This window comes from Carassius gibelio, chromosome A13 (assembly GCF_023724105.1).
Source record: "Carassius gibelio isolate Cgi1373 ecotype wild population from Czech Republic chromosome A13, carGib1.2-hapl.c, whole genome shotgun sequence".
NCBI lineage: Eukaryota > Metazoa > Chordata > Actinopteri > Cypriniformes > Cyprinidae > Carassius > Carassius gibelio.
In genome coordinates, this window is record NC_068383.1 from 27,094,233 (window position 1) to 27,119,757 (window position 25,525).

The following is a 25,525-nucleotide window of genomic DNA, read 5'->3' on the forward strand; positions in this document are numbered from 1 at the left end:
TCATGAACAGCACTGTGACTGCAGTGGAGTCATTCAGGTTCCTGGGCACCACTATCTCTCAGGACCTGAAGTGGGACATTCACATTGACTCCATTGTGAAAAAGGCCCAGCAGAGGTTGTACTTCCTGCTGAAACAGTTCTACTCCACCATCATTGAATCCATCCTCTGCACTTCAGTAACTGTCTGGTTCAGCTCAGCTTCTAAATCTGACCTCAGAAGACTACAGAGGGTAGTCCGGACTGCTGAGCGAATCATCGGTACAACCCTCCCTTCTATTCAAGAACTGTACATATCCAGAGTGAGAAAAAGGGCTGTCAAAATCACTCTGGACCCCTCACATCCAGCACACTCCCTCTTTGAACTGTTGCCATCTGGTCGACGCTACAGAGCACTGAGCACTAGAACGACCAGACACAGGACCAGTTTCTTCCCCCAGGCAATCCATCTTATGAACAGCTGATAATAACTGTGAACACACTACACTTTATATTTATATACACATACACTTATTTATCTAACACACATACTTAGTATACATTTAATTTTTGCACATAATACACATTTACATACATAACTGCATTTTGTAATATACCTGCCTACAATTGTCAATTTGTATATTGTCATTCACTATCTACTTATTTGTATTTTTTATTCTTTTATTATGTGTTTTATGTTCTGTCGCTGTCATTCAGTTGTACTGTGGAGCTTCTGTCACAAAAACAAATTCCTCGTATGTGTAAACATACCTGGCAATAAAGCTCATTCTAATTCTGATTCTGATTCTGTCACGTTCTACGTTATGTCAGAAAAAGACTGACAAATGGGATCTCGCCCGAGAGCCCAATCACCTTCGAGTGGTTACAGAACTAGCCAATGGTGCGCCGATTACATTGGTCTGCAGAATTTGCATCATGAGCTCCGCCCTGCAAAGTGGGTATATAAGGAGCAACTCGCGAGCAACTCATATTCAAGCTTTCACTTTGGAGCCGAGCACATCGTTTGCTGCTTCACCAGAGTGTTACAAACAAATCAACTGGTGCTGGTGTGACGGCGGGATTCAGCGGTTTGTCTGGGTTTCCTGCGTCAGCTCCCACATTCCCCTGAGCGCTTCAGCACATAAAAGAGCTATTTCCTTTGAGCTAAGATAGAACGGGCTGAGATTGTGTCTTTTTAAAGATGTCATTTCGCCCGTGTGATTCTGGTTGTGGTCGATATATCACTCCTCGTGACGGCCACCATCGCTGTGTCACATGTCTGGGCTTTCAGCACGCTGCGACTGCTTTTGTTGATGACTCATCTTCTCATTGTGGGGACATTACCATCTCGGCGTTAAGATCGAGACTTGATTACCTTAAGAGGTATAGAGTCCCCTCTGACACACTCCGTTCTAGCTCCTCTTCTCATAAGAGGGTTACTTCGGCTGGTGGCCAGGGTGATCTGAGGGTTACCATGTTGGCATCCCCGACGAGCCAACCTCCACTGGCCACACCCCCCTCACAAACGCCGCAGCCAGTTGAGTTTCCGGAAGAGTTTGCTGGACCCTCTCAGGCTCCTGACATCTCATTCGGGGTTCGGGAGGAGGACCGTATGTCGATCGCCGCATTACAAGGCGAGCATGAGTCCTCGGGAATATGAGGATTCAGCTGTGTTGCCTCCCTCTGGAGTGCCAGCATTTTCCAAGTCCAATCCCAAACAGACGGCCGTGCTTTCCCGGGCAGCGGAGAGCACTGGGCTTGAGTGGAATCCTCCACCCTGTCCCGAGCACTCGAGGCTGGATGATTGGTTCCTGGGGGCTGCTCATGCTGACCGCCAGCACCCCACTCTGGTTCCTTTCTTCCCGGAAGTGCACCAGGAAGTAACCAGTTCATGGAAGGCACCTTTAACTGCCCAAAATCGTTCTGGTACTTCTTCTGCCTTCACTGCCCTCAATGGCAGAGTGGCCAAGGGATATGCTGGGATTCCCCCAATTGAGCGTACAGTTGTGATGCAACTTTGTCCACAGAGCACTTCTCCTTGGGGTGGTGGTCCCAAGCTGCCCTCCAAGGCCTGTAAGTTCTCATCCACACTTGTGGCCAAGGCATACAGATCTGCGGGCCAAGGCTGCTTCTGCCCTGCACACCATGGTCTCCCTTCAAGTTTACTAGGCCAAGCTGCTCAAGCAGCTGCACGCCCCGTGCTGACCTGGGGGTTTTACAGGAGGCACGCACTGCTACCGACCTTGCTCTCCGGGCGACGAAGGTCACTGCGCACTCCTTGGGTCAGGTGGGTCACTGCGCGCTCCTTGGGTCCACTTTGGTGGTCCAGGAGCGGCACCTATGGCTAAACCTGGCAGACATGATGGAGTCTGATCGTGCTCAGATCTTCAACTCCTCAGTATCCAAAGGATGGCCTCTTCGGTGACGTGGTAGAGAGCTTTGCCCAGCAGTTCTTTGCCACTCAGAAGCAGTCTGAGGCCATCAGACACATCCCCCCGGCGCATTGCCTCAGCCTGCTCGTCACCAAGGGCGCCCCCCGTGGCCTCCTCCACTCCTGCTCGGCCACAGCAGCAGCCTTCACCCTGGCCGCAGCGAGGAGACAGCCGCAGAAGGGGCAGCATATCCCATCTCTGCCCCAAACCTGCTTAATGTCAGGCCATTCTTGAGATGGGCAACCCGGAATTGGAGACGTCAGCTCATCAGGAGATGGTAGCAGGACCACTTCTTCCCCCGGAGGCGGGCCGGGGGAGAATCCTTTGCCTGAGACAATTCAGAGGTAAGAGAGCGGTTCCACAGAAACTGTTTCAGAGGCTCCTGGGGCATATGGCATCCGTGGCGGCAGTCATACCGCTCCGGTTACTCCATATGAGACCACTTCAGCACTGCCTTCATGACAACTGGGCACACTCCAAGTGACTGTCACTCCAGCATGCCTCTGAACCTTCACCCTGTGGTTGGACATCTCATTTCTAAGGTCTGGCATGCCCCTAGAACCTGTGTCCAGACATGTTGTTGTGTCAACAGATGCCTCTGCCACATGCTGGAGTGCCATGTGTAATGGGCATGCTGCATCAGGCTCCTGGATGGGTCCCCGACTTCAGTGGCATGTCAATTGGCTCGGAAAGTTCATGGAATGTTAGGTACTTTGCCACTGCAGGTGGTAGCTACCATCATTTCAGCTAGAGCCGTGTCCACCAGACACATCTATGCTTTGAAGTGGAACCTCTTTGTCACTTGGTGTTCTTCACGGCGTGAGGACCCCTGGAAATGCCAGATCGGGTCAGTGCTTTCCTTTCTTCAGGAGGAGTTGGAACGAAGGCTGTCTCCTTCCACCCCTCAAGGTCTATGTTGCCGCCAATTCAGCTCACCATGTCCCTGTTGAAGGTAAGTCTCTTGGGAAGCACGATCTGATCATCAGGTTCCTGAAAGGAGCAAGGAGGCTCAATCCACCTCGCCCTCAGCAAGTTCCCTCTTGGGACCTCGCTGTGGTTCTATCTGCACTGCAGAGGGCTCCCTTCGAAACCTTACTCTCAGTAGAGCTAAAGTTTATATCTTTGAAAACTGCCCTCCTGACGGCTTTGGCACCTGCAGGCATTTTCAGTTGATGAAGCTTGCCTGGAATTCAGGCAGGCCAACTCTCACGTTATCTTGAGAACCCGGCCTGGGTACGTGCCCAAAGTTCCCACCACTCCTTTTAGGGATTAGGTGGTGAGCTTGCAAGCGTTGACTCTGGAGTAGGCAGACCCAGCCCTGGCGCTGCTCCGTCCAGTACGTGTGCTCCGCACTTACGTAGACAGAACTCAGTGCCTTAGGACCTAAGACCAGCTCTTTGTCTGTTACGGAGTCCAGCAGAAGGGAAGGCTGTCTCCAAGCAGAGGTTATCACACTGGATAGTGGATGCTATTGTCCTGGCTTATCAGGCTCAAGACATGCCATGCCCCCTCTAGTAGTGAGCCCTCACTCAACTAGGAGTGTAGCTTCCTCCTGGGTGCTGGCGCATGGCGCCTCGCTAACAGACATCTGTAGAGCTGCGGGCTGGGCGACACCGTGTCCTCCTGGGTACTCACTCCTTTGGGCCAGTAAGGACCTGCTCAGTGTCAATCCACTTGCTGCGCTATTCCACTCTGCGGACTGGATGCATGCGCTATTCCCCTCAGGTGAGTTCCTCAGTTCAGAACCCTGGGTTCTTCCAGCACTGTTGATGTCCAGCACTTGTGTGCATGCCCCTTCGGTCAGCCCTGTGTGGGACTAGGTGCCTCCATGTCTTATGATTCCCCTTTCAGGGCAATCCCATGTGTGTATGTCCACATTAAGTCTCTTCGCAGCAAGTGTCTTTCCCTTGGCAAGCCCCTTGCCAACTTGGTCGTTGAAACTTCCACCCTGCAGACCAAGGTACTCGACGTACCATTGGCTCGTTTTGCAACCACTCGAAGGTGACTGGGCTCTCGGGCGTGATCCCATTCTTCAGTCTCTTTCTGACGTAACGTCTCCGTTCCCTCCTTCAGGGAATAAGGGTTAAATACGTAACTGCGACGTTTCATAAACTCATAAAACCATAAAAGCAGCTTGACAGAGTTTGTTGAGGTCCATTTGAGTTCGGTAACAGGACTGCGTCTAATTCTTTGCTAAACAACAACTTCTGGGTATTTGGTTTAGCGCTCCAACAAAAGCAAAGACATGCAAGACTGGCCCAGAATGCATCATTAATTCTCTTATGGAGGCCAGACACTTGTGGTCCACTGTAAAAAAATGCCTTTTTTCCATACCCTGTTGAAATTCTACAATTACTCTGATTATGAACATTGTGCAATCCAAACTGCCGCTGTGAAAGTTCATGGAGACAGTAGACACATTTACAGGTGATTATTTTTGCATTTGTGTGTGCTGTATTTATTCAGGACAACTGAAGACTGAGGCATTGTACTCAAGGTTAAACCATAGTGCCGCAGTGTGATTAACACTGAATTATTATGTTGCTTTGGGTTCAAACGGTTCTCCTTTTTGCCAAAACCAAGTATATTTCACATAAGGAAGTCTGGTTTTAGAAAAGGGAGTGCTGCCCACCAAAGGTCATTTATGATTGTTTTTTTTCCCATTTCGTGTTATCCCTTGCTCACATTCAACCTTGAAAGAACACATTTATTACATTAAAATAAATCTCCTGATTTACCCTCACGTTTTCCTTAATAAGTGATTAACATCCAGACTAGAATTACTGTAGCATCATATTCGGCTTCAGATAATGCCTGTTTAAATGGGACTTCCGAGAAATATGTAGTCCAACAGAAGGTGCATGTGCTCCATAACGTACCAGATGTTCCGTATATATGTCCTGGAAAAAGAGTATCATGTAAATACCTTGAGATAATGACAGCCATTGTTTTCAGATTGAACACCCCCTAGGTCTCATGGGTTGGTTCTCACCGGTCTTGTTCATTTGTGTGTGGCAGATGGGGGTTTCTGTGGTCGACTCCTTGGTTGCAGGCCTCGGAGGATGCCCGAATGGCAAGGGAGCATCTGGCAATGCTTCTTCTGAGGATGTTTTATATATGTTACATGGTCTTGGAACCGTAAGTCTCGGTTTTCAATGTTTATCACTAAGAATTCATGTGAATAAACAATGACACTACTGGGCACTTAAGATACACCATAAATGTCTGAATGTCATTTGATGCAGAAAATCAACTTCTCTCAAAACTTTTTCTGCATTAACCATTAATTTTACAATCAATTTTTAACCAAGGACATTAACCATTAATTTTACAGACATTTCTGTTAATTAAAAAAAAACAAATAAAAAAACAAAGCAGTTTTAAATTATAAATACAGATAAAACACTTGTAAAAAAAATCCCTTCACAATTTTCACAGATTTGTGAAAGTGCAGTTCCCCTCACATGGGAATTCAGAATGTTAATTTATTTCTACTATCAGAAAACATGTCTAATTTATTATTTTATTCCTAACCATTTCTTTATGAAATATTTTGCATGAAATATTTAAAGTAAATGCCACTCAGATATTTTTTTTTACATCATGCAAATACATGAACACAGTTTTGTTTGACTTTTGCATCCAAATACTTTTTGAGGCAACTGTATATGTTTGTACATACACTTCGACTACAATCCCAGTTTTTCCATTAATCAGTTTTTCCCATTGTCTCAAGGACAATGTTTGTTTTAGTATATGCACAACATTTACATGGGTTTGTAAAAGGGTGTCTCTAGGGTATTATTTGGGTAAATATGTGGAAACTAGTCCAAATATATCTGATATTCTGGTGGCAGTACATTTGCAGTAATTATGTACTGCAGTTTCTAACAATTTTTTTTTTCTATATTCACATCCTTTAACTGCCTCCTCTTCTTAATCCTCAGACTTGCAGTTTCTTTTGCTGTTGTGCCCCCTGTTGTCTGTTGTGACTGGTGACTCTGGCTGTTTGTGTCTGTGATGCAGGGGTGGACCTTTTGAAAGTGATGGAAGCAGGAGAATTAATCTGCTGAGCCTTAAATCGTAAGATTAACTCCAAGGTCAGCCAAACTACTAAAGCCATACAGCCGATTCATTCTAAGTGAAAATACATACAATATGGTCCAAAAGTCTAAAACCACATTCAACTAATGTACTGCAAACCTCATAAAAATGCTTTCAGACTTTTGGCCTCTGCTGAATGCTGTTACTTTGTTTGCCATTTTAAGAACTGTTGATGCAGTATTCAAATGAATAATAGCTACAATATACTGTGCCTATAACCACTGGTCAAATTGTAAAAAAAAAAAAAAAATTAGAGGGGATGGTGTGGTCAGTTTTTTTTTTTTTTTTTCCGTTGGGGGTGGGTTGTGTGTTTGGGGTTTGTCACATAACTAATTTTGATTTTATTTTTTTAAATGAAAAATTAGCCATATAAAACAAACTATTGGGAGATGAGGGGTGGTAGCACAGTATAACTGATATAGGATTATGTTTATTTATTTTTTACAAAAATTTCCAACTATGTTAACTATATTCAACTATATTAGGAAATATCTAGATTCTCAAATATGTGTCGCGTATTAATTGTAACACATTAACCTCAAAACCTTTTCAGCTTTCTGTCACAGGCCGGAGCGGACCACCAATTCAACGGGTCTCACTCCTCCCTCTAACTTCCACCTCGAGGAGGTCCCACAACACCCCAATGAATGGACGGACAACCAAGATTAAAATGTAACAATTTTATTTGTTTAAAAGTTTGGGGAAAGGGGTAAGGAAACTTTAAAACTAATGAGGACTCGAACTATTCTTTATCCACAAATACGGATTCCAGTCTCAAGAACACTCCTCTTCAGCCCTTCCTCGACAACACTCCACTTCAGCCCTTAATTTCCCGCCGACTCCACTCCAAGTAAGTTTAAAGCAAGAGCTAGGCAGTTGACGTGCAGGGGTTCTAGCTCTCAAGTAAGTACAGTGTTCAATACACAGGTGGGTATTCACAGGGCTGGGCTTGTTAATGTGAAGAGGTTCTTGCTCTTAGGTAAGTACAGCGTTCAATACACAGGTAAGTATTCACAGGGCTGGGCTGTTGGCGTGCAGAGGTTCTAGCTCTCAGGGAAGTACAGTGTTCGATACACAGGTGGATATTCACAGGGCTGGGCTGTTAATGTGCAGAGGTTCTAGCTCTCAGGTAAGTACAGCGTTCAATACACAGGTAAGTATTCACAGGGCTGGGCTGTCAATGTGCAGAGGTTCTAGCTCTCAGGTATGTACAGCGTTCAATACACAGGTAAGTATTCACAGGGCTGAGCTGTTAGCGTGCAGGGGTTCTAACTCTCAATGTAAGTACAGGGTTCCATACACAGGTGGGTATTCACAGGGCTGAGCTGTTAGCGTGCAGGGGTTCTAGCTCTCAGGTAAGTACAGTGTTCAATACACAGGTAAGTATTCACAGGGCTGAGCTGTTAGCGTGCAGGGGTTCTAGCTCTCAATGTAAGTACAGTGTTCCATACACAGGTGGGTATTCACAGGGCTGGGCTGTTAATGCGCTACTCACCACTGAAGATATTCAGAGGTCTGTATTCCAAGCAGATACGGGTTTAGTCGATGACTGACGGCTGGTGGGCCTTACAGATGAAACTGCAAACAATACTGGGCTTCCCGCCCAGCTTGACAAGGGGGCACACGGGGGAGGATCGGCTGTTGTCCTTCGCTTCCCTCGTCAAATAAACAGCACAGACGACACGCACAAGGCCGGTGGTTGCCGACAGGGCCAAGGACACAACGTCACATGGATAAAAAAAAAGGATAAGGCTTTGATTTAAAAGCTTACAGGGATTGCTGCGTGGGCAACGACATCCAACCTCCTCCAGAGGCGCCTCCAACACGTCCGAGCTCCAGCTTACTTAAGGTAAAGACTGTGGTTGCCACCAATACACTACTCCTCTCCGTCAGGCCTCTTCCTACGACCAGGGACACAACCACGGACAAACACCACACACCACAAAGGCACTACAATTCTTCTCGTGTGTACACTTCAATATAGCAGCACTCACCACACTCCACACACTCAGTGAAAGAAGATCGGTGGTGTATTCCCGTTTCGGGCTCAGAGTCCTGACAGGGCGGGTCAGATGGACAAAGGCAGGAGGGCAGACCACAGCAGGCAGATATATCGTACACCGGAGTCTCTCCGTCTTTCCCAGCGATCTCCAACGCAAGGCACTACTATCAACACTGAGTAAACACACAAGCACTGAGGATTATCAGATCAACACAAGAGGGAGGGGGATTTTCCACTGCTACGGAGAGATATGCAGTCGGAATCCTTTCTTAAAGGCGGTTAGTCTCCCTCCACATCCGTCATTCACTCTCCACAATATACAAGAAATGTTCGTAAAGTCTTCACCCACCAGTGCACAGTGTTGTCCTCTCCCAACACGAATTCAATGATCTCCTTCACTCAGGGGCCTTCCAAACGTAGGATCGCTCCTTCAACTCAATCCACAATAAGAGGTAAACACAACATATAAAAGATCGATCACTTAACTTCCTCCGCACTTCCAATATCCATTTTCCTTGGATTCTCCGTTGCAGCCCGTAAATCGCAACATCCACGCCACGCCACACCAGCCACTTCCGTATCCCGTGGAACAACAGCAGAACAAAAAGAACTACTCCTGTTCATAAACCAGCCCCTTTTATATCACTGCATCCTTCCCGATCCTCCAATCGGTATCCAACACGTCCTCTTCCCACACCTGACATGTATTTTGGATAATTTCCCCACCTTGGGCCAACCGGAACAGAACTTATGTTTCACTTAAATTGGTCCGGGCGGAAATATTTCCCACACTACAGTTCCGCCCGGATTAGTCACCCAGTGACATTTCTCTTTCTGCAAATTGTATGGTGTAGCGATATGATGACAGCACACAAAATATGAACACTCCAACGCAGCTCCATTTTTCACGAAAGATGGATAAAAAGGAGCACAGGAAACAAAAACCTCGAAAGATAATATATGACCCACTCTAGAAGCCAGCTCGTAATCTTCTGGTGAAGCTCATAGGCTATATAGGTAGAGACTCGCACAGAAACCTCTCCTGCCTCATTCTTACCAGAAACTTAGAAACAAAACAACTGCAACACCGTAAATAATGATAGCGGAAATAACATACAGTTCCATGTTAATTAAAGAACATCATTTTATATGCAGAGTCTGGTAATCCCAAGTACCCTGACACAAAACTGTACATTTAAATACTGACAAATAAACACTATTTTAACTGTTTAGGTAGTTAGGCTAATCTCGTAATGGTATTTTCGATAATCAGTCTCTTACCTTCATAGTCCTGAACACATTTTTAAAACAATTTTAAAACATTTATTATTTCTCGACATTGTGCAGTAAAATTTACATTATTAAAGGTTCACTTTCTAATTCATGAAGACGACATGAAGAAATGTGCCAAAAACGTGTCATGGCGAAAAATAAAGACTTTTTAAGGATGAAAATAAAATTAGCGTTATAACCACGAGATAGTAGATGAACTCATTGGCTGCTGCTGCCAATCATTTAAATACCTAGCCTATATGGTTAAATTAAATAAGTTATAACAAATAAATAATGTTTTAAATGTTTAGATTTAATGTAATGACTACATCATTTAAGTTTTATCCAAAACAGACTTGCTGCTGTAGTTTTGTAAGTCTGAATCACTAAACCACAGCTCTATTTTAACATTGGCTCATCAGATGACTCATTCCGTTGCCACTGTCAATCATAGCAATGACTCGCGCCATTCGCCATTCGTGTTTGTCATTCCTGAAACGGTATACGTAAATGTTTGTTTATCTTAGACAAACAAAACTTTTCTCCAAATTGTGAATGGATTATGTAGAGAAACCAAGTAGGTATCGCTGCAGCCCGGAGACCTCCAAGTGGGAGGAGCTTTTGCTGCAAGTGGGCTGGACTTCACGGAGAGCTCCAAGTGGGAGGGACTTTTGCCGCTAGTGGGCGGGATTTTACAAATGGGCGGGGTTTAAGCGGAAATTTCACATTGCGTCTTTGCCGGGGTGCGCGCGAATGAGGATGGCATAAAGAAGCGATACTAATGAAAAACAGATTTATTGTTCTTCATTGTAGTTTAAATTTTATTAACAAGAGGTTATATAATTTTGTGACAACTGCAAACATACAAGTATATTAAATTATATTAATTTTATAATTATATCAGTATCAAGAAAATGAATGAGTAATTTAGAGCAATAAAATGTTTACTGTATGTGAATGTTTTTCTTTAATGCAAGTTTGAAATCTGAGGGAGAATTATATTGTTTAGATTGTTACAACCCCCTTGGCTCTAGGTGAAACAACATTACAAAAGGCCACACGTGGAAGTACATTTTACAAATAAACATTTAATTTAAAAAAAGAAAACAAATCTAAATAGTAATACAAGAATTAATAATAATAATAAAAAAAAACATTCCAAGACTTAAGAGGAAAATATTATTGGTACCAAAGTCCAATTTAAGACACTCATTTCCCCATCTCCTTTTTATCACCAACTCAATCACAGGTAACGCTCCAAACCATTAAAAAATCAAGTTTTATTTGTTATATGACATGCAAAAAGCAGTGAAATGTAGGTCTGGCATACTCTTTTTAGACTGTGCAAAAAAAAAATAAGAGAAAATTAAATACAAATAATGAAACAACAGGAAAAAAATACGTTTTTTTTTTTTTTTTGGAGATAATTAAATACAAATAATGAAATATTCACAATATACTGTATTACTACACAGATGATTTGTAGAGGTGCTACACAGAAACTGCTACACAGATAATGTGCAGAGATGTACACAATGTGCAGTGAGGATGAAATACCTAGTTAGGTTGTCAAAAAAGCGCAGTGTGCAGAGAGTTATTGGGTAGCCCTAAACAACCAGTCTATAAAGTTCAGTGTGTTTAATGTCCATGTTTAGTAGTCTGATAACATGAGGGAAGAAACTCCTCCTGAGCCTCTCCATCTTTGCCATCAGACTGCAGAAGGGTCTGCCTGACTGTAGCAGATGGGTTGGTGGGGTCTTTAAGGATCTTAACAGCCCTAGATTTACATCTCCTGGTTTGGATGTCTTGCAGAGAGGGGAGAGATGTTCTGGACATGTGCTCAGCTACTCTTTGCAGGGCATTTGAAGGTATTGAAGATGCTCACTCTCTCCACTGTGGTCCCGTTAATGATGATTGGGGCAGATCCGCTGCTGCCTCAAATAGAAAAGAGTTATTGTAAAATATTATTACAATTTACAATATGAATGTTTCTACTGCATTTCTGAACAAATAAATGAAGGGCTGGTGAGCATCAGACTTCAAAACCATAACAAAATCTGACCAACCCCAAAAAGTCCTGTAGAACAGATATTTAAGGAACCTGAGGTTTTAACCTGCTTGAATTTTATCAGCATTGGAACACTTTGCTGCTGCTTTCACTCCAATGCTATGGATTATATTTTTACTGGAATGAAGTGTCATTAGTCACTAAACATTCAGTCCAATGACATCGTAAAATAATTCACTGTTGACAAGTTAACATTAACTAAAGTACAATGCACATTTATGTAAGACGTCCACAGAATGTAATGTCATTTACATTCCAACATTTGTCCTTTAGGACAGTCTCTGACCATACCCCTGGAGCAATTTTAGGGACAAGCGCTGTTGCAAATGTCCACCTTTAAAGTATGAACATAATTTATCCACACAAAGACCCACATACACACACATTAGTCAAAAATCTTCAGAAAAACTAAATTACACATCTTGATGCATAGAAAGAACAAAAAAAAGTTTCCAGGAAAGTGATCCTTTGGGTTTGCAGAGAGAGACAGTAACCAGGTCACTGAAATATAACTTTTGGCCACCCAGACTTGAACTTTCTGTAACACAAAGTTTACACATAATGTTTTTGTTTCTTTGTGTTTCCTACAATGACAAAATTAATTCTACACCTGTTGATATGTAATGCATGGTAGTGGACACTGCAGTTATCCTCATATATCCACTCTGTTATGATTATTAAATTGAAAAATGAATTTGGTAATTAAACCAAATGTTTCAATTGCATTACATTATTTGGATTAACGTTACACGTAAAAATAGATAACATTTTAAAATTGTTTTGAAACAATGACCAGCTTTGTTAAAGTCAAGCATTATCAGTTAGGAGTTTTAACTATTATAGAACACTGTACTAAATCTATTAATAGTTATTGATCGCTTAAATATCAGTGCAGTAATAATACATAGGTCTGCATATTTTACGTAACGTTAGTAACAATAGCCTACCTGCTTATAGTCTTCAGTGTCCGTAATCTGCAGCGTAAATGTATTGCAGAAATATTTAGCACAAAAGGGTAACAGACACAATAAAGATGTAATTTATCTGTGCTGCTAATGCTGTCTTAACGTGCTCTTGGAATAATCGTAAATATGAGTTTTGAAGGTAAAAAATTGCACATGAATGTCCTCCCATTTTCAAACTTGAATGCAATGAGCTTGTAATCATGATTTAACTACGTCAAAACTAAAACATCAACCGCCAAGATACTGCACTTTTTCGCAACTTGTAATACGTTGTACAAGTCTAAACTTACCCCTTCAAACTCCTCTTTCTTGACGCTGAAAAGCCTTGGGAAGTTGACGTCGTCTTTTTTTTTTTTTGGGGGGGGGGGGGGGGGGGGGGGATTCGCAGCGTGCATTAACCCCATGACATTAAATAAACCAATCAAAAGGCTCTGGAGGTTTGTACAGCCCACTTGGAGCTGAAGTCCCACCCATTTGGAGCTGACCCGCCCATTTGGAGCTGGCTCCGACCTCCGTTTATACCTATCTCAGAGAAACAAACAAACATTTGACCGGAAATGACTTAGCTGGCCTATCTAAAACCAGGAAGTAACCTTGCATATGGTTAATAGTGTAATCTATTAACTACACATAAAAACCTAACATTTTACTGAAGTCATGCACTGATCTATAGTACAGAACTGGATTGCTCATGACATCATGAAAATGATGCCGCCGTGCTGCCAGACTGGTAATCCCTAGTGTGCGTAAACCACTGGGTTTCAGGAACATATATTTACGCTTCCACACATATATATATTCTTTATTTTTACATACCTACATTCTATATATATATATATATATATATATATATATATATATATATATATATATATATATATATATATATATATATATATATATATATACATACATACATACATACATGCATACAGTTAGAGGAATTTATAGCTAAAATAAATAAAAGATGAGACTGATAGATAAATAAATAAATAAATAAAAGATGAGACTTGAAAGTGACTATATACCTAAATATCTTTTATTTATTTATTATTATTATTTTTTCTATCTATATCAATATCTTTTACAGCTTTGTAACCTGAGATTGTTTGGAAGTTTCATTTCTTTATTTAAAGTTTTTTTGTAATTTTGTGAATTTTTTAAAACCATAAAACATTCATGCTTCAAGCTGACACTGATAGGTTTCCAGGGTACTTCTTTTATTACTTTATATTTCTTTGGATCTAGTTTAAATACAGGTGGGATGTGCTCTGTGTAAACATTTCATTTTATCACTTGTGGTCTGGTCTTATTTACTCTTCTCTACATGTCATGCTTATCAAGTGCTCAAATTGTTTTGGGTGAGTGTTAAAGCAGCAATCTGTTTGCCTTTATTACCTCTACTTGAGAAGGTAATAGATATTCAGCCCTTTTCACTCTCAGGTGTATACAAACGAAAGCAAACAGATGGACACAGCTGTTTATTATAGCACACTGCCATGACTTGATCCCCAGATGATTTAACAATTGAAGGCAAGGCCAAGCCTATTATAGAAAATGCAGAATTACATTGACATAACAAACTGATGTGTAATTTTCATTTATTTTCTCCCCCATTCCATTGTTCCCCTGTCTTTTTTTGTTTTTACACCTGTCCTCTTTATCTTTTTCAAATTCTTCTCCAGTGTGGCTGTATGTTTCAAGCTTTTACAATCAATCCGAGACAACAGAAGGTCTACTGTTGGCCGAGGAATATCTAATATAACAGATAACAGATTTATTGCAAAGATGACATTTTATCACACTACCAATTTAGAATTCACTTCGCTCTTCAGAATGAGCCTTTTTTTTTTAATGTTTGTAAATGCAGACTGCACGGCTTGATGCTTGATTTTATACACTTGTGGCAATGGGTCTGATTGAAATTCATGTACGCCTACTTAGAAAATAATATGAGAGGCTGAAGCCATAATTCATTCTGGCACTCTAATGAACTTACATTCTTGTTTCACATACATATGTTTTTGCTTACACATTAACACTTTTACTTTTCAAAACATACATATTCTGGGTTTCAGGCACATACATACATACATATATATGTATATATATATATATATATATATATATACAGTACAGACCAAAAGTTTGGAAACATTACTATTTTTTAAATGTTTTTGAAATAAGTTTCTTCTGCTCATCAAGCCTGCATTTATTTGATCAAAATAAGTAATACTGTGAAATATTATTACAACTTAAAATAATAGTTTTCTATTTGAATATGCTTTTAAAAAATAATTTACTTCTGTGATGCAAAGCTGAATTTTCAGCATCATTACTCCAATCTTCAGTGTCACATGTAACATCCAGTCGATCACATGATCATTTAGAAATCATTCTAATATTCTGATTTATTATGAGTGTTGGAAACAATTCTGCTGTCTAATATATTTGATGAATAAAAGGTTAAAAGAACTGCATTTATAAAAAAAAAAAAAAAAAATCTAATAATATATATTATAATAATATATTTTCTTTACTATCACTTTTTAGCAATTTAACTCATCCTTGCTGAATAAAAATATAGATTTTATTTAAAAAAAAAGAAAAATTACTGACCCCAAATTACTGACCAGTAGCGTATATTGTTATTACAAAATATTTATATTTTAAAAACATAGCTTTTTTTTATTATTATTTTTTTTACGTTTTATTCATAAAAGTATCCTAAAAAAGTATCACATGTTCTGAAAAAAATATTAAGCAGCAGACCTGTTTCCAACTTTGATAATGAATCATCATATTAGAATGATTTCTAAAGGATCATTTGATAATGATCCTAAAAATTCAGCTTTGCATCACAGAAATAAATGATAAATTAAAGTATAATAAATTTAGAACCAATTATTTTAAATTGTAATGATATATCACAATATTACATTTGTTTCTGTATTTTTGGTCAAATAAATGCAGGCTTGATGAGCAGAAGAAACTTCTTTAAAAAACATTCAAAATAGTAACGTTTCCAAACTTTTGGTCTGTACTGTGTGTATATATATATATATATATATATATATATATATATATATATATATATATATATATATATATATATATATATATATATATATATATATATATAAAGGGTACAAAACACATAAACTACACCCATTTTCTCGTTGCATTATATGTTGTATATTAAACTCAAAAGGTGTAACCATGGAGAGATTTAAGGTAATACAGTTACCTATTAGGATGTATTAGAACTATGGCTAAATTTATGAAAGATACAATTCATTAAAATATGTATTATAATGCATTGTAAACACAGACATAAAGTAAACGTTACCTAAGCACATCCTAATGAAATATATAACAGTGTGTTCTTTATTCTTTATTTGTATAGCAGTTTATACAATACTGATCGTGTTAAAGCAGCTTTACAGTGTCAAACAGGACAATAGTTTGTCAATGACAAATAGACAAGAGTATTTTTATTTTTCAACTAAAGTCAGTTCATTGATGATTCAGTGATGTCATCATTCAGTTCAGCTCTTTCCCTATAGTGTCTGTGCATCATCTGCCAAAGCTTAGTTAAATGAGAGTAAAGACATCACAGATGCTGAATGTTGCTCATTAAGACTTTATTTATAGTTTATGCCCTGAAACAGAATTAGATAAGCACATTGCAAATATATATATATATATATATATATATATATATATATATATATATATATATATATATATATATATATTTTTTTTTTTTTTTTTTTTTTTTTTTTCACAATGAGAGTATTATTATTATTACATTTATTACACAAGACAATTAATTTACAAGCTTATTTGTGAGGTCTGAAACTTGCTATACACATCTGTATCTTCAGTACAATGGCCTCTTATATGTCAGAATATTAAGGGAAAAAAATCTTCATATTTTGACACCTTCCAAGTTAACATTGTAATGGCAATAATACCAAATGACAACAATTTTGAAAACAAGTATTTTTTTAAATTATAAATAATAAAATAATCCAATATATGCTGTCAGCACCAGGTGGATAAAATCAAGATGGCCTATAATTTCCTTTTTCATCCGATATAAATAATATATCAGAGCATCAGCCAGAATATTTTAAATTCACAGTGAAAGATGTAACTACAATGCGCAAAGATCATAAATATCACTGCCAGTCCACGTCACTCAAATAATAACAGATGACAACATCAGAGACTTTGACTGATGGTCCTCAAAAGTCGGTTTACTAGCAGCTTTGTGTATTCTCCTAAAAGAAAGGCCATTAAAAAAAAAAATTATTAAAACATCTGCATAATTTGGGATGCATTGCAATAATGACAACTTACCACAGTCTGTGCAAAACAAGGCTGACGATGAACAATACCACCACCATCAAAGCAGAGATATATATCAGTATGTAAAACAATTGATCTGGTAAGCAAAGATGATACATTTAATTACATCATCAATAACGTAATGAAAAAGGAAAAGTGATCCTGCATGATAAGTGAGTCAACTCACCACTCAACCATTGCTGCTTAATGCTTGATTCATTGGTTGGCCGCTGTCCATTACTTGAATCATCGAATTGTCCATGTTGGACATTTTCACCACGTAACCACTGCTGCCCAGTGCTTGTGTCACTGGTTGGCTGTTGCCCAGTGTTTAATTCAGAGGATTCTCCTCCATGTCGAAAATTTTCTTTGGTCCCTGAGAGTGCTGTGATTTCAGTGGTTAAATCAGAATACATTAATCAGAATATGACTATGCAAATGCAGTAGTTAAATTGGCCAATAACATTTTGATTTGTGAAAGTACTTACTGAAGAGGGACTTGTCTTGGAAAATTTGTTTCAACTCATTGCACTTATACTGATCATGGTGATTTAATCCATCACAAGTGCATGGGTGATGAATTATTGATCCCATCGTTTCCACAAATGCAACCCTGCACTGGAGGTCGTGCCCAAGAAAGAAGTCAGGGTCCAGACGACTTAGCCATTCACTAGTCGTATCAAATGCAGATTCCTTTTCCCCAAAACATTTGGACAGGTACCTGCTAAATATCTGCCTGCGAATAGTAAAGAGTTGTTTTTATCATCAGCAGTCTGTATAAATCTTTGGTACCAGTGTTCCCACAATACCACTTAACTAGTTACCTAAAACATATTCAGTCAACCAGAAAGAGTAAGACCTTGTAGTCAACCAGCTTCATTATTTGGGGAACAGCACATCTGTACCAACACACACGCAACCTTTGAGTATTTTACAATTTAGCTCATATAGTGGATGTATGTGAATTTGTACTTTCTCATTCATTTAACTAGTTTGTACAACTGACCAGTTGACTGCTTACCACAATAGATGCTGTTCCAAAGTAAAAGCCAGCAATAAAAGCCAAAGTTGATAGTACCAAAGGAAACTGCCTAAGAGGCAGAATGTGACTCCCCACCCCCTCCCCAAATGCACAAATACAGCCCCCCCCCCCCCCCCCCCCCAAAAAAAAATACCTGGGCTATAACTGGTTGATAGAAATTATGTTCTATAAATATATCCTAGTGCAAATTGTTTGGTCAATGCTATGCAATCAATGTTCAGGGCAAACCTGCACAATATATCTTCAGAGCAGCTGTCCAGAGCCTCCAGGCAGGTCCATGGTGTCTGCAGCTGGTCATTCACACAGGATCCAGAGTGTAGAGAGGCCTTCATCTGCTGGCATTCCTGGTCTTCTCTGTCACATTCACAGAACACCAGTTTCTCAGCCACATTGTGAGGAAGGGCAGAGTAGAACTGCCTCAGTCCCTCTCTGCACTGACTGGCGTTGCATTGGTAAGCATTGCATTCCTGGACAAACGGCACCATCCTGCTGTTACAGGCTTTCTCCCCAAGACAAGCCATTACCTCTTCAAGACAGGATCGGTTGGAGTGATGCACTGGATTGAGGGTATGAGAGTGTATAATGAGGGCATCACAGCATGCATGTAATTATGAGTTTACCAAACGATTTGGTGCTCAATGTAGAGACTAAGGACTTGTCCAGTGGTGGCTCATGGGTGGCAATGGTGAAATTACAATAAAGAAATACGCATTCTGAAGACATTAGGTTAATATTAAATTGTAACATTAGATTTTATTAACATCAAATTGTAATCTTCTTCTTCAATTTATTTATTTATTTTTTTTTTCAGTTCTGAGTAGGCTGTGCCTCTCTTGCCTCCCCTGACAAGCCACCACTGACCATGTGCTTTGTGATCACTGGCTTGCTGTTCTGCCTCAGGTTGGGTTTTGTTGTTATTCCGTTGGCATGTAATCTGCCTTGTGTCATTGCAAACCTGTAAGTTCTTATTCACTGATAATATTTCCTTCTGCCAAAGCACATAATTCTTTCAAATTAAAAATGACAGTGACACATACATCAAACCAAGTCAGTTTTGGTCTGTTCCGTGGAATAGGAACTTGTATAATACTTTTATGTTTCGTGATTTGCATGTATATAATTGCAATAATAATTACTATCCCTTTTAGTGTGTTAGTGTGCGTGCAATTTTTGCATGGCAAATTGCATGGTAAATTGCAATATTTAATGTGTGTGGTATACAGTACCCCAATGATGCTGGCACTGAGAGTACAGCTGCTGTAGAGTGCTGCATGGATCCAGCCCAGAGCACACACACTGTCCCAATGCAGGTGAGCGGCTTAACATCATCTGAAGAGTGGCCTTACAGACCTTTGCGTCAGTCATGTGGCAGTCTCCATCTTTCCACAGAGATGAAAAGAGACAAAGCAACCTTTACTAGAGGTGATTTCAATGCCACTGCATTGACATGAGCTTACCATCAGCTTTTAATGAGTGAACTCTATAAATCTGTGTCTCAATGTGTGAATTAATTAAAAAAAACTTAAGTTAATGTTAATGTGTATAAACCATGCAATCCTTTAATTGGTTCTTAAATTGAAGCATATAATTATCTACAATTTTAAAGTGTGATACGAATTTCCAAGATGGCTTTCATGGTATCATGTTAAAATGTATCAAGATGACAGTTAGTAGCATAATGTGAATATGGACTGATGATCTCATATATTGTTCTCTTATATCCTTCACTTCCCTTGCGCCAGTGTGTTTTCTCTCTCTCTCTCTCTCTCTCTCTCTCTCTCTCTCTCTCTCTCTCTCTCTCTCTCTCTCTCTCTCTTTTGCATTCAGGCACTACCAACAAACAACTTCAATATCCCCTCAAGCTAGACCTTTCTTCTTCTCTGGATGGACATACAGCCTCATTTTGAGTCATGCAGTTTGCTCAAGGCTATTGCACTTAAATCCAATTACTGCCCACAAAGTGATGAGACATTTCACAAGGTAGAGGAGACAGGTGTTGCTGACAGCATTTTCTTTGTTGAATATCTTTGTCAGAAATTTAAGATAACCCAGCTCAGTTGAAATAGCAGCATGGTTGATTTCAAATTGGAAAAGTCATGTATAGTGGGGCTGTTTTATGTATGCCTATCTGTGTATATAGAAATAATTTGCTATAAATGATTCATTATTATTATAATACACTGCACGTGGCACCCAAAACCTTGAAAACCAGTGTGCTGACTGCCCCCACACATACTCATTTGTGACAAATTGAAAAGTTGTCCTCACCTTGAAAGATTTTAATTTTTAATGCCTTAACAGGATCAGTTTGAATGGATCAAGAGGGCAAACATTCAATTTGTACATTTTTTGTGAGAGCAGTTATTAACCCAATGTGACCAGCCAACCCAGGTCCTATCCCATTAAACGAAAAACAATAGATTGCCCTCACAGAAGTTTAAACAAGAATTCTGTACCTTTAAAATGACAGACATTTCTGAGAACAGCCTGTTCACTTTTGCAGACGTGTGGAGAAACACAAGTATCCATGTGCGAAATGCAGTCTGTAGATCTCATCGTTTCAATGCAAACTAGCTGGAGCAGCAAATGAGACACTGGAATGGAAATAGAATTCATAATTGGCTCATACTGACTTCAGCTTAATGCAGTGAGAAATGACAATCTATCTGTTAAGCATGGATTCACACAATATTTGCTGCATAGTCTCATGCTTTTCAAAGCCATTTTGTTTTGTAAAAATGTTTCCTTTGAAAATAGTATTTCCTAATTTTATATATATATATATATATATATATATATATATATATATATTTTTTTTTTTTTTTTTTTTTTTTTTTTTTTTTTTTTCATTAGCATAACAAACATTTATTTTTTTACCACTGTAACAACAGCAACTCTTCTGCATGTTGGACAAAACCTCATGATCAATGTAATCCATTATGATTATGAGAATGTTTTAAAGAGCATCTTTAGCTTGTTATTTGCACTTGTTATTGCACTTACACTTAGGTAAGAACAGATCGATTTGATTCCACTATATTTTAGACCGTCTCACTCCAAGAGCAATATAGAAACACCTGGCAAATGTTTAGGCACGAACATGAGAAATCAATATCAATAACTCCATCAGAAATAATTTCCAAGATCAATGAAGCACTAAACTGCTAAAAGCTCACTAATCCTTAAAATAGATTCTCTACTCACCAATGAGAAATGCTGCTTTCATGGCCTTCATGTGTTTATGACGGGGTGTTGGTGGAGTATCGGTGTTAAGCACCTGTGTGAGTGAACAGCTCCGCTTCACCACGCTCTATTCACCCCAGAGAGACGTCACGGTGCTAATGAATAATCCCTCTCAGGTGTGTGACGCTCTCTGTGTTGAATGTCACTCAACTGTACAGCTCACTGTCACATCATGTGGTCGAGGCCAGAGAGAGTCAGTGCATATCCTAACCATCTGTAATTGTGTCTTAAATAAGTGTTTAAATGTTTTATAACATATAAGATAAATCATTAACCATTACTGTAGTTAAAACTAAACATTTGCCACTGGCCTTAGTCTCAGCCTCAGACAAGCACAATAGGTTACAAGTCCTGACACCTAACTCTGTGTATAGTCAAACTGTTGGCCTTATGACTACAACTGTTACAAAGTAGAATGATATCACTAAAATATTTATAATAACGGCACAAAAAGGCATGACAACCCTAAACAGAACATCATATATTTACATTCTGGTTCAGAATGTATTATACATGTTAGTGCTAGTTTAGTGCTGGCAAAAAAAAAAAAAAAAAAAAAAAAAAAAATTGCAAAAAGCAATTACTTGTGTTGCTATTGTTTATTTATATATGGATTGCACCTTAATAGACAAAAGTAGTTCTCTTTTTCCTTTTTTTTCTGTGTAAACATGGTTTAAAGGTCAGCATGTATGAAAATCACATTCAATGCATTTATGAATAAATGTCATAAGTAGCAGCAAGTACACATTTTTAATAAGTTACACAAGAGCTCAAAGCAAGCACCTGAGAGGTATACATCATAATTAGTTCTATGCCCTGCTGTTCACCTGTTTGTGCTTGGCTTGTACCACACTTAAACAAAGATGCTTTATTGTGCCCTTGTTCTGTTTTATGACTAGTAATTTGACTAATAATAGTCACGACAGCCAGTGCACCAGGCTTCCTGACCCAACAAGCAAACACTCAGAGCAAATAATTACTGCTGGACCGTGCAAAACATCAAAATGACTCTTTTAGAAATAAATGCAAACACCACACAACACAGATGCTTATCACTGGAAATAACAGACTTTTATCTGTAAGCATAATTACTGTTTTTTTGGTTTTGTTTTTTTGAGTACTTGACCAAGAAATTAGAGCAGACTGTTCTTGAAAAGATGACTAAAAGAATACTTATAGAGAAAAATTGCACATTCTTTAAACACAGAAAAAAAAAAAAAAAAGACATATATGTATATACAATATCAATTTTCACAAGTACTTGAAGCAGTTTAAGCATGCATTGTGTAAAGTGTCACCTGTTCTATGAAGTGTGTTATTTCTGCACTGCTAGGGGATGAATTCCAAAAATACTGTTTGGCCACTGGCCATTCAAACAAATAGTAACATCCAAAATTCACATGACTGATGAGCCAGTATCACTGTGTTCAGCTGGTTATAGGATGCTCAAAAATAAAGAGCAGTGGTGCTGCAGTCTTTACACATTTTAGATAACTCACAAATTACTTCGTTGTCTCTACATGAGATTTGATAGGAGACTATTTTAACACTGGAAAAATGACACATCACCATTATGCATCCCTTCTATCATCATTGGCTTTTTATCTTGAGATGAGGAATGCAGTGTGTTTCGGACACATGCCATTATTTGCATGCACATCATCTCTGGGGATTGTGGGTACATCACCTGTTGCGGTGAGCAGAAAAATAACCCCTTGGCTCAGAGGGTAAAAAATTTGATTCACAGGAAGGTTCATGTGCTCCCACGATAGATACACTGTCATTTTCAAAAAGGCTGGGTAATTCTCAGGGGATAATAGGTCTATTCAATCCTTCCATCCATGCTTCTTGCAGGTCAAAACATAGGGCACATCTGTGTTCTTCTAGTCGGTGGTCATGACTGGTGAAGTGGCACTCAGTAGGATTAACCCAGCCAACCCTTCTCATGATGGAGCTACACAGCATGGTCAGAAATCCTGGAGATGTTGTCAAAATGGTTTACTTGGGTAGACAGTGATTTGCGGCTATCTGTACTGGTTCTCACTCTGACTCTTTCCTTGCGTGTCTCATCTCTACCGGAGCAATGACAGATGAATGCTGCTTTGAACTCCTCTCGAAATTTACCTGTGAGGAAAAATATTCAGGATTTGATTTAAAGCATCAAATTAACCATTAAGCATTTTAGTAATCCATTAAAAACATTTTTCACAGATAAGTGAGCACATGCCGTGGATTACACTGGCTCATCCATCATTCCCAGATGAACATCTAAAAACACCTACACTTCAGTGTAAATTACTGTTAATAATTTAACATTGTTTTATTTACATTCACAACTGTGATCACTGACAGGTTTACACGGCCTTTGGGCATGCTTATATAAGCCAGAACAAATAACAGACAGATAACAGGCAGTCTTTATACTTCAACACAAACATCATTTTTCAGAAAGAGTAACCTGTAAATGTACATCACCCATTTTAATATGACAGTTTTTATAAACTCTCAGAAGACAAATTACAAAATTTGTACCTCCAAGTGTGCAACAGCCTGTCACTGGCGCAGTACGACAAAAAGTTCTGATGGTCGTACTGAAAAAAAAAATTCTGATAATAATAATTAAAATAACTATTAATAATAATTTTTGCTCTCCTGTTTGACTGGTGGGATTAAATGTATTAATTCATCTTCAGTGGGCTCTAACTGACATCTAAAGCGTCCTTGACCAGGTAATGATGTACTCAGTATTATCAAACCTGTACCATGGTGCACAAAGAGAATATTGCAATGCTAATGAGGAAATAATAAGCGTTTTGAATTAAAAGGTGCAGGATGTTTCTGGAGGGGAAACGACATTTCAAAGCTTTGAAGTTTTCTCTGCGTTTAAAGGCAGTGTAGGGAATGAAAGGTGCAATGCTTTAGTGTGGCCAGCAGATGGAGGAAATTACATGTAGTGCAGTTGTTCTCAACTCTGGTCATCTATATGTCCATTTTATATGATACAGCCAAATCAATTCACACAACTCGCTTCTAAAATGATGATGATTTCAGTCTGGTGTGTAATAAAGAAAGACACTTTGCTGTGGGTCTCTAAAACCAGAAACCTCTGATGTAGCCGAAAGGTGTCAAATACTCACCACTGAGGAAATTGTAGATAATTGGATTGGCGGCACTGTTGGCGTATATAAGCCAGTGTGAGAATGTGAACCAGGCATAGACAGTCTCTCTGTTGTCTGTGTTCTTAAAAGCGCCAAATACTCTGCAGACAAGTTGACAGAAACATAAAATGTAACCATCAACAGCTTCTAACATTTTGAATAAATAGAGCATTTATTATAGAGCTGGTGCTTTCAAATACACCTGGACCCTCATTTGAAAAAAAAAAAAAAAAAAAAAAAACACACTTAAAAGGAGCAGATTTTTATAGACATTTAAACCAATGAGGGGAAAATACTTATCCATGCTAATATGTTGATTTTTTTTTTTTTGTTGTTGTCAAAAACATTACTATATTAGAATTGATTATAGATATAGATTATTGGTTTGAACAGAATTCAGAGCACGAAGGGCCACAAAATTAACAAATATTATTTGAGCAGTCTGTTCACATACTTTGTAATGTATACCTAAGAGCAGAGTAGTGAATCTCACAAATACATGCCTAGAACAAATTTCACCCCAAATTCAAATGAAACTGAAAAAAAAAATTGTGTAAAGGAATTGAAGATAATATATTAGCACCATTTTACTTTATTTTATTTTGCCCACAGCAGTGTGACTGGGTGACTGTGAAGCAGCATAGTCATGGGTCAAAACACCGCTCTTCTGTTCCGATCAAACATTAAACAGGTTCTCCCCACTCAGTGATACACCCACTGAGAAACGTGATTAAAGTGCTCTAGTTATTGGCGATTCTATTGTACGGAACATAAAAATAGATACACCAGCCACCATAGTCAAAAGTTTACCAGGAGCCAGAGTGCTTGACATCTTGTCAAATTTAAAAGTGCTGGCTGATGCTAAAAGTAAATTCAATAAGATTGTTATTGATGTCGGCACTAATGATGA

General features: G+C 39.1%; 2 protein-coding genes and 1 pseudogene across 2 annotated transcripts in view; 1 reads left to right on the forward strand and 2 right to left on the reverse strand.

The window, feature by feature from the left end:
- Window positions 1-6,553, forward strand: part of LOC128026630 (3-hydroxy-3-methylglutaryl-CoA lyase, cytoplasmic-like) — a 46,266-nt pseudogene extending 39,713 nt beyond the window's left edge.
- Window positions 6,554-16,673: 10,120 nt separating this feature from the next.
- Window positions 16,674-21,449, reverse strand: LOC128026730 (GDNF family receptor alpha-like). The gene is made up of 9 exons (XM_052613998.1): window positions 21,419-21,449; window positions 20,671-20,808; window positions 19,436-19,593; window positions 19,076-19,109; window positions 18,443-18,770; window positions 17,661-17,908; window positions 17,360-17,557; window positions 17,185-17,269; window positions 16,674-17,105 (listed from the first exon to the last, which is right to left on the reverse strand). Exons 1-9 carry the CDS (start codon window positions 21,447-21,449, stop codon window positions 17,024-17,026), a joined length of 1,302 nt encoding a protein of 433 aa, XP_052469958.1. The 3' UTR covers window positions 16,674-17,023.
- Window positions 21,450-22,060: 611 nt separating this feature from the next.
- Window positions 22,061-25,525, reverse strand: part of LOC128026729 (orexin receptor type 2-like) — a 69,857-nt gene continuing 66,392 nt past the window's right edge. Inside the window, exons 6-7 of the mRNA XM_052613997.1 lie at window positions 24,595-24,716; window positions 22,061-23,581 (exon numbers count right to left, since the gene is read on the reverse strand). Coding sequence (XP_052469957.1) covers window positions 23,412-23,581; window positions 24,595-24,716 — 292 coding nt within the window. The 3' untranslated portion in view covers window positions 22,061-23,411. The remainder of the gene's footprint in view (window positions 23,582-24,594; window positions 24,717-25,525) is intronic.

What these genes read in the sequence shown, in the direction of transcription:
- LOC128026730 (XM_052613998.1), bottom strand. Translation starts at nt 21,449, where the DNA reads ATGAAGGCCATGAAAGCAGCATTTCTCATTG. An exon ending in GAAAGCAGCATTTCTCATTG is followed by an intron (nt 20,809 to 21,418) that starts GTGAGTAGAGAA and finishes TTTCCATTCCAG; the next exon opens with TGTCTCATTTGCTGCTCCAG. An exon ending in TCTGAAGATATATTGTGCAG is followed by an intron (nt 17,909 to 18,442) that starts GTTTGCCCTGAA and finishes TACTATTCGCAG; the next exon opens with GCAGATATTTAGCAGGTACC.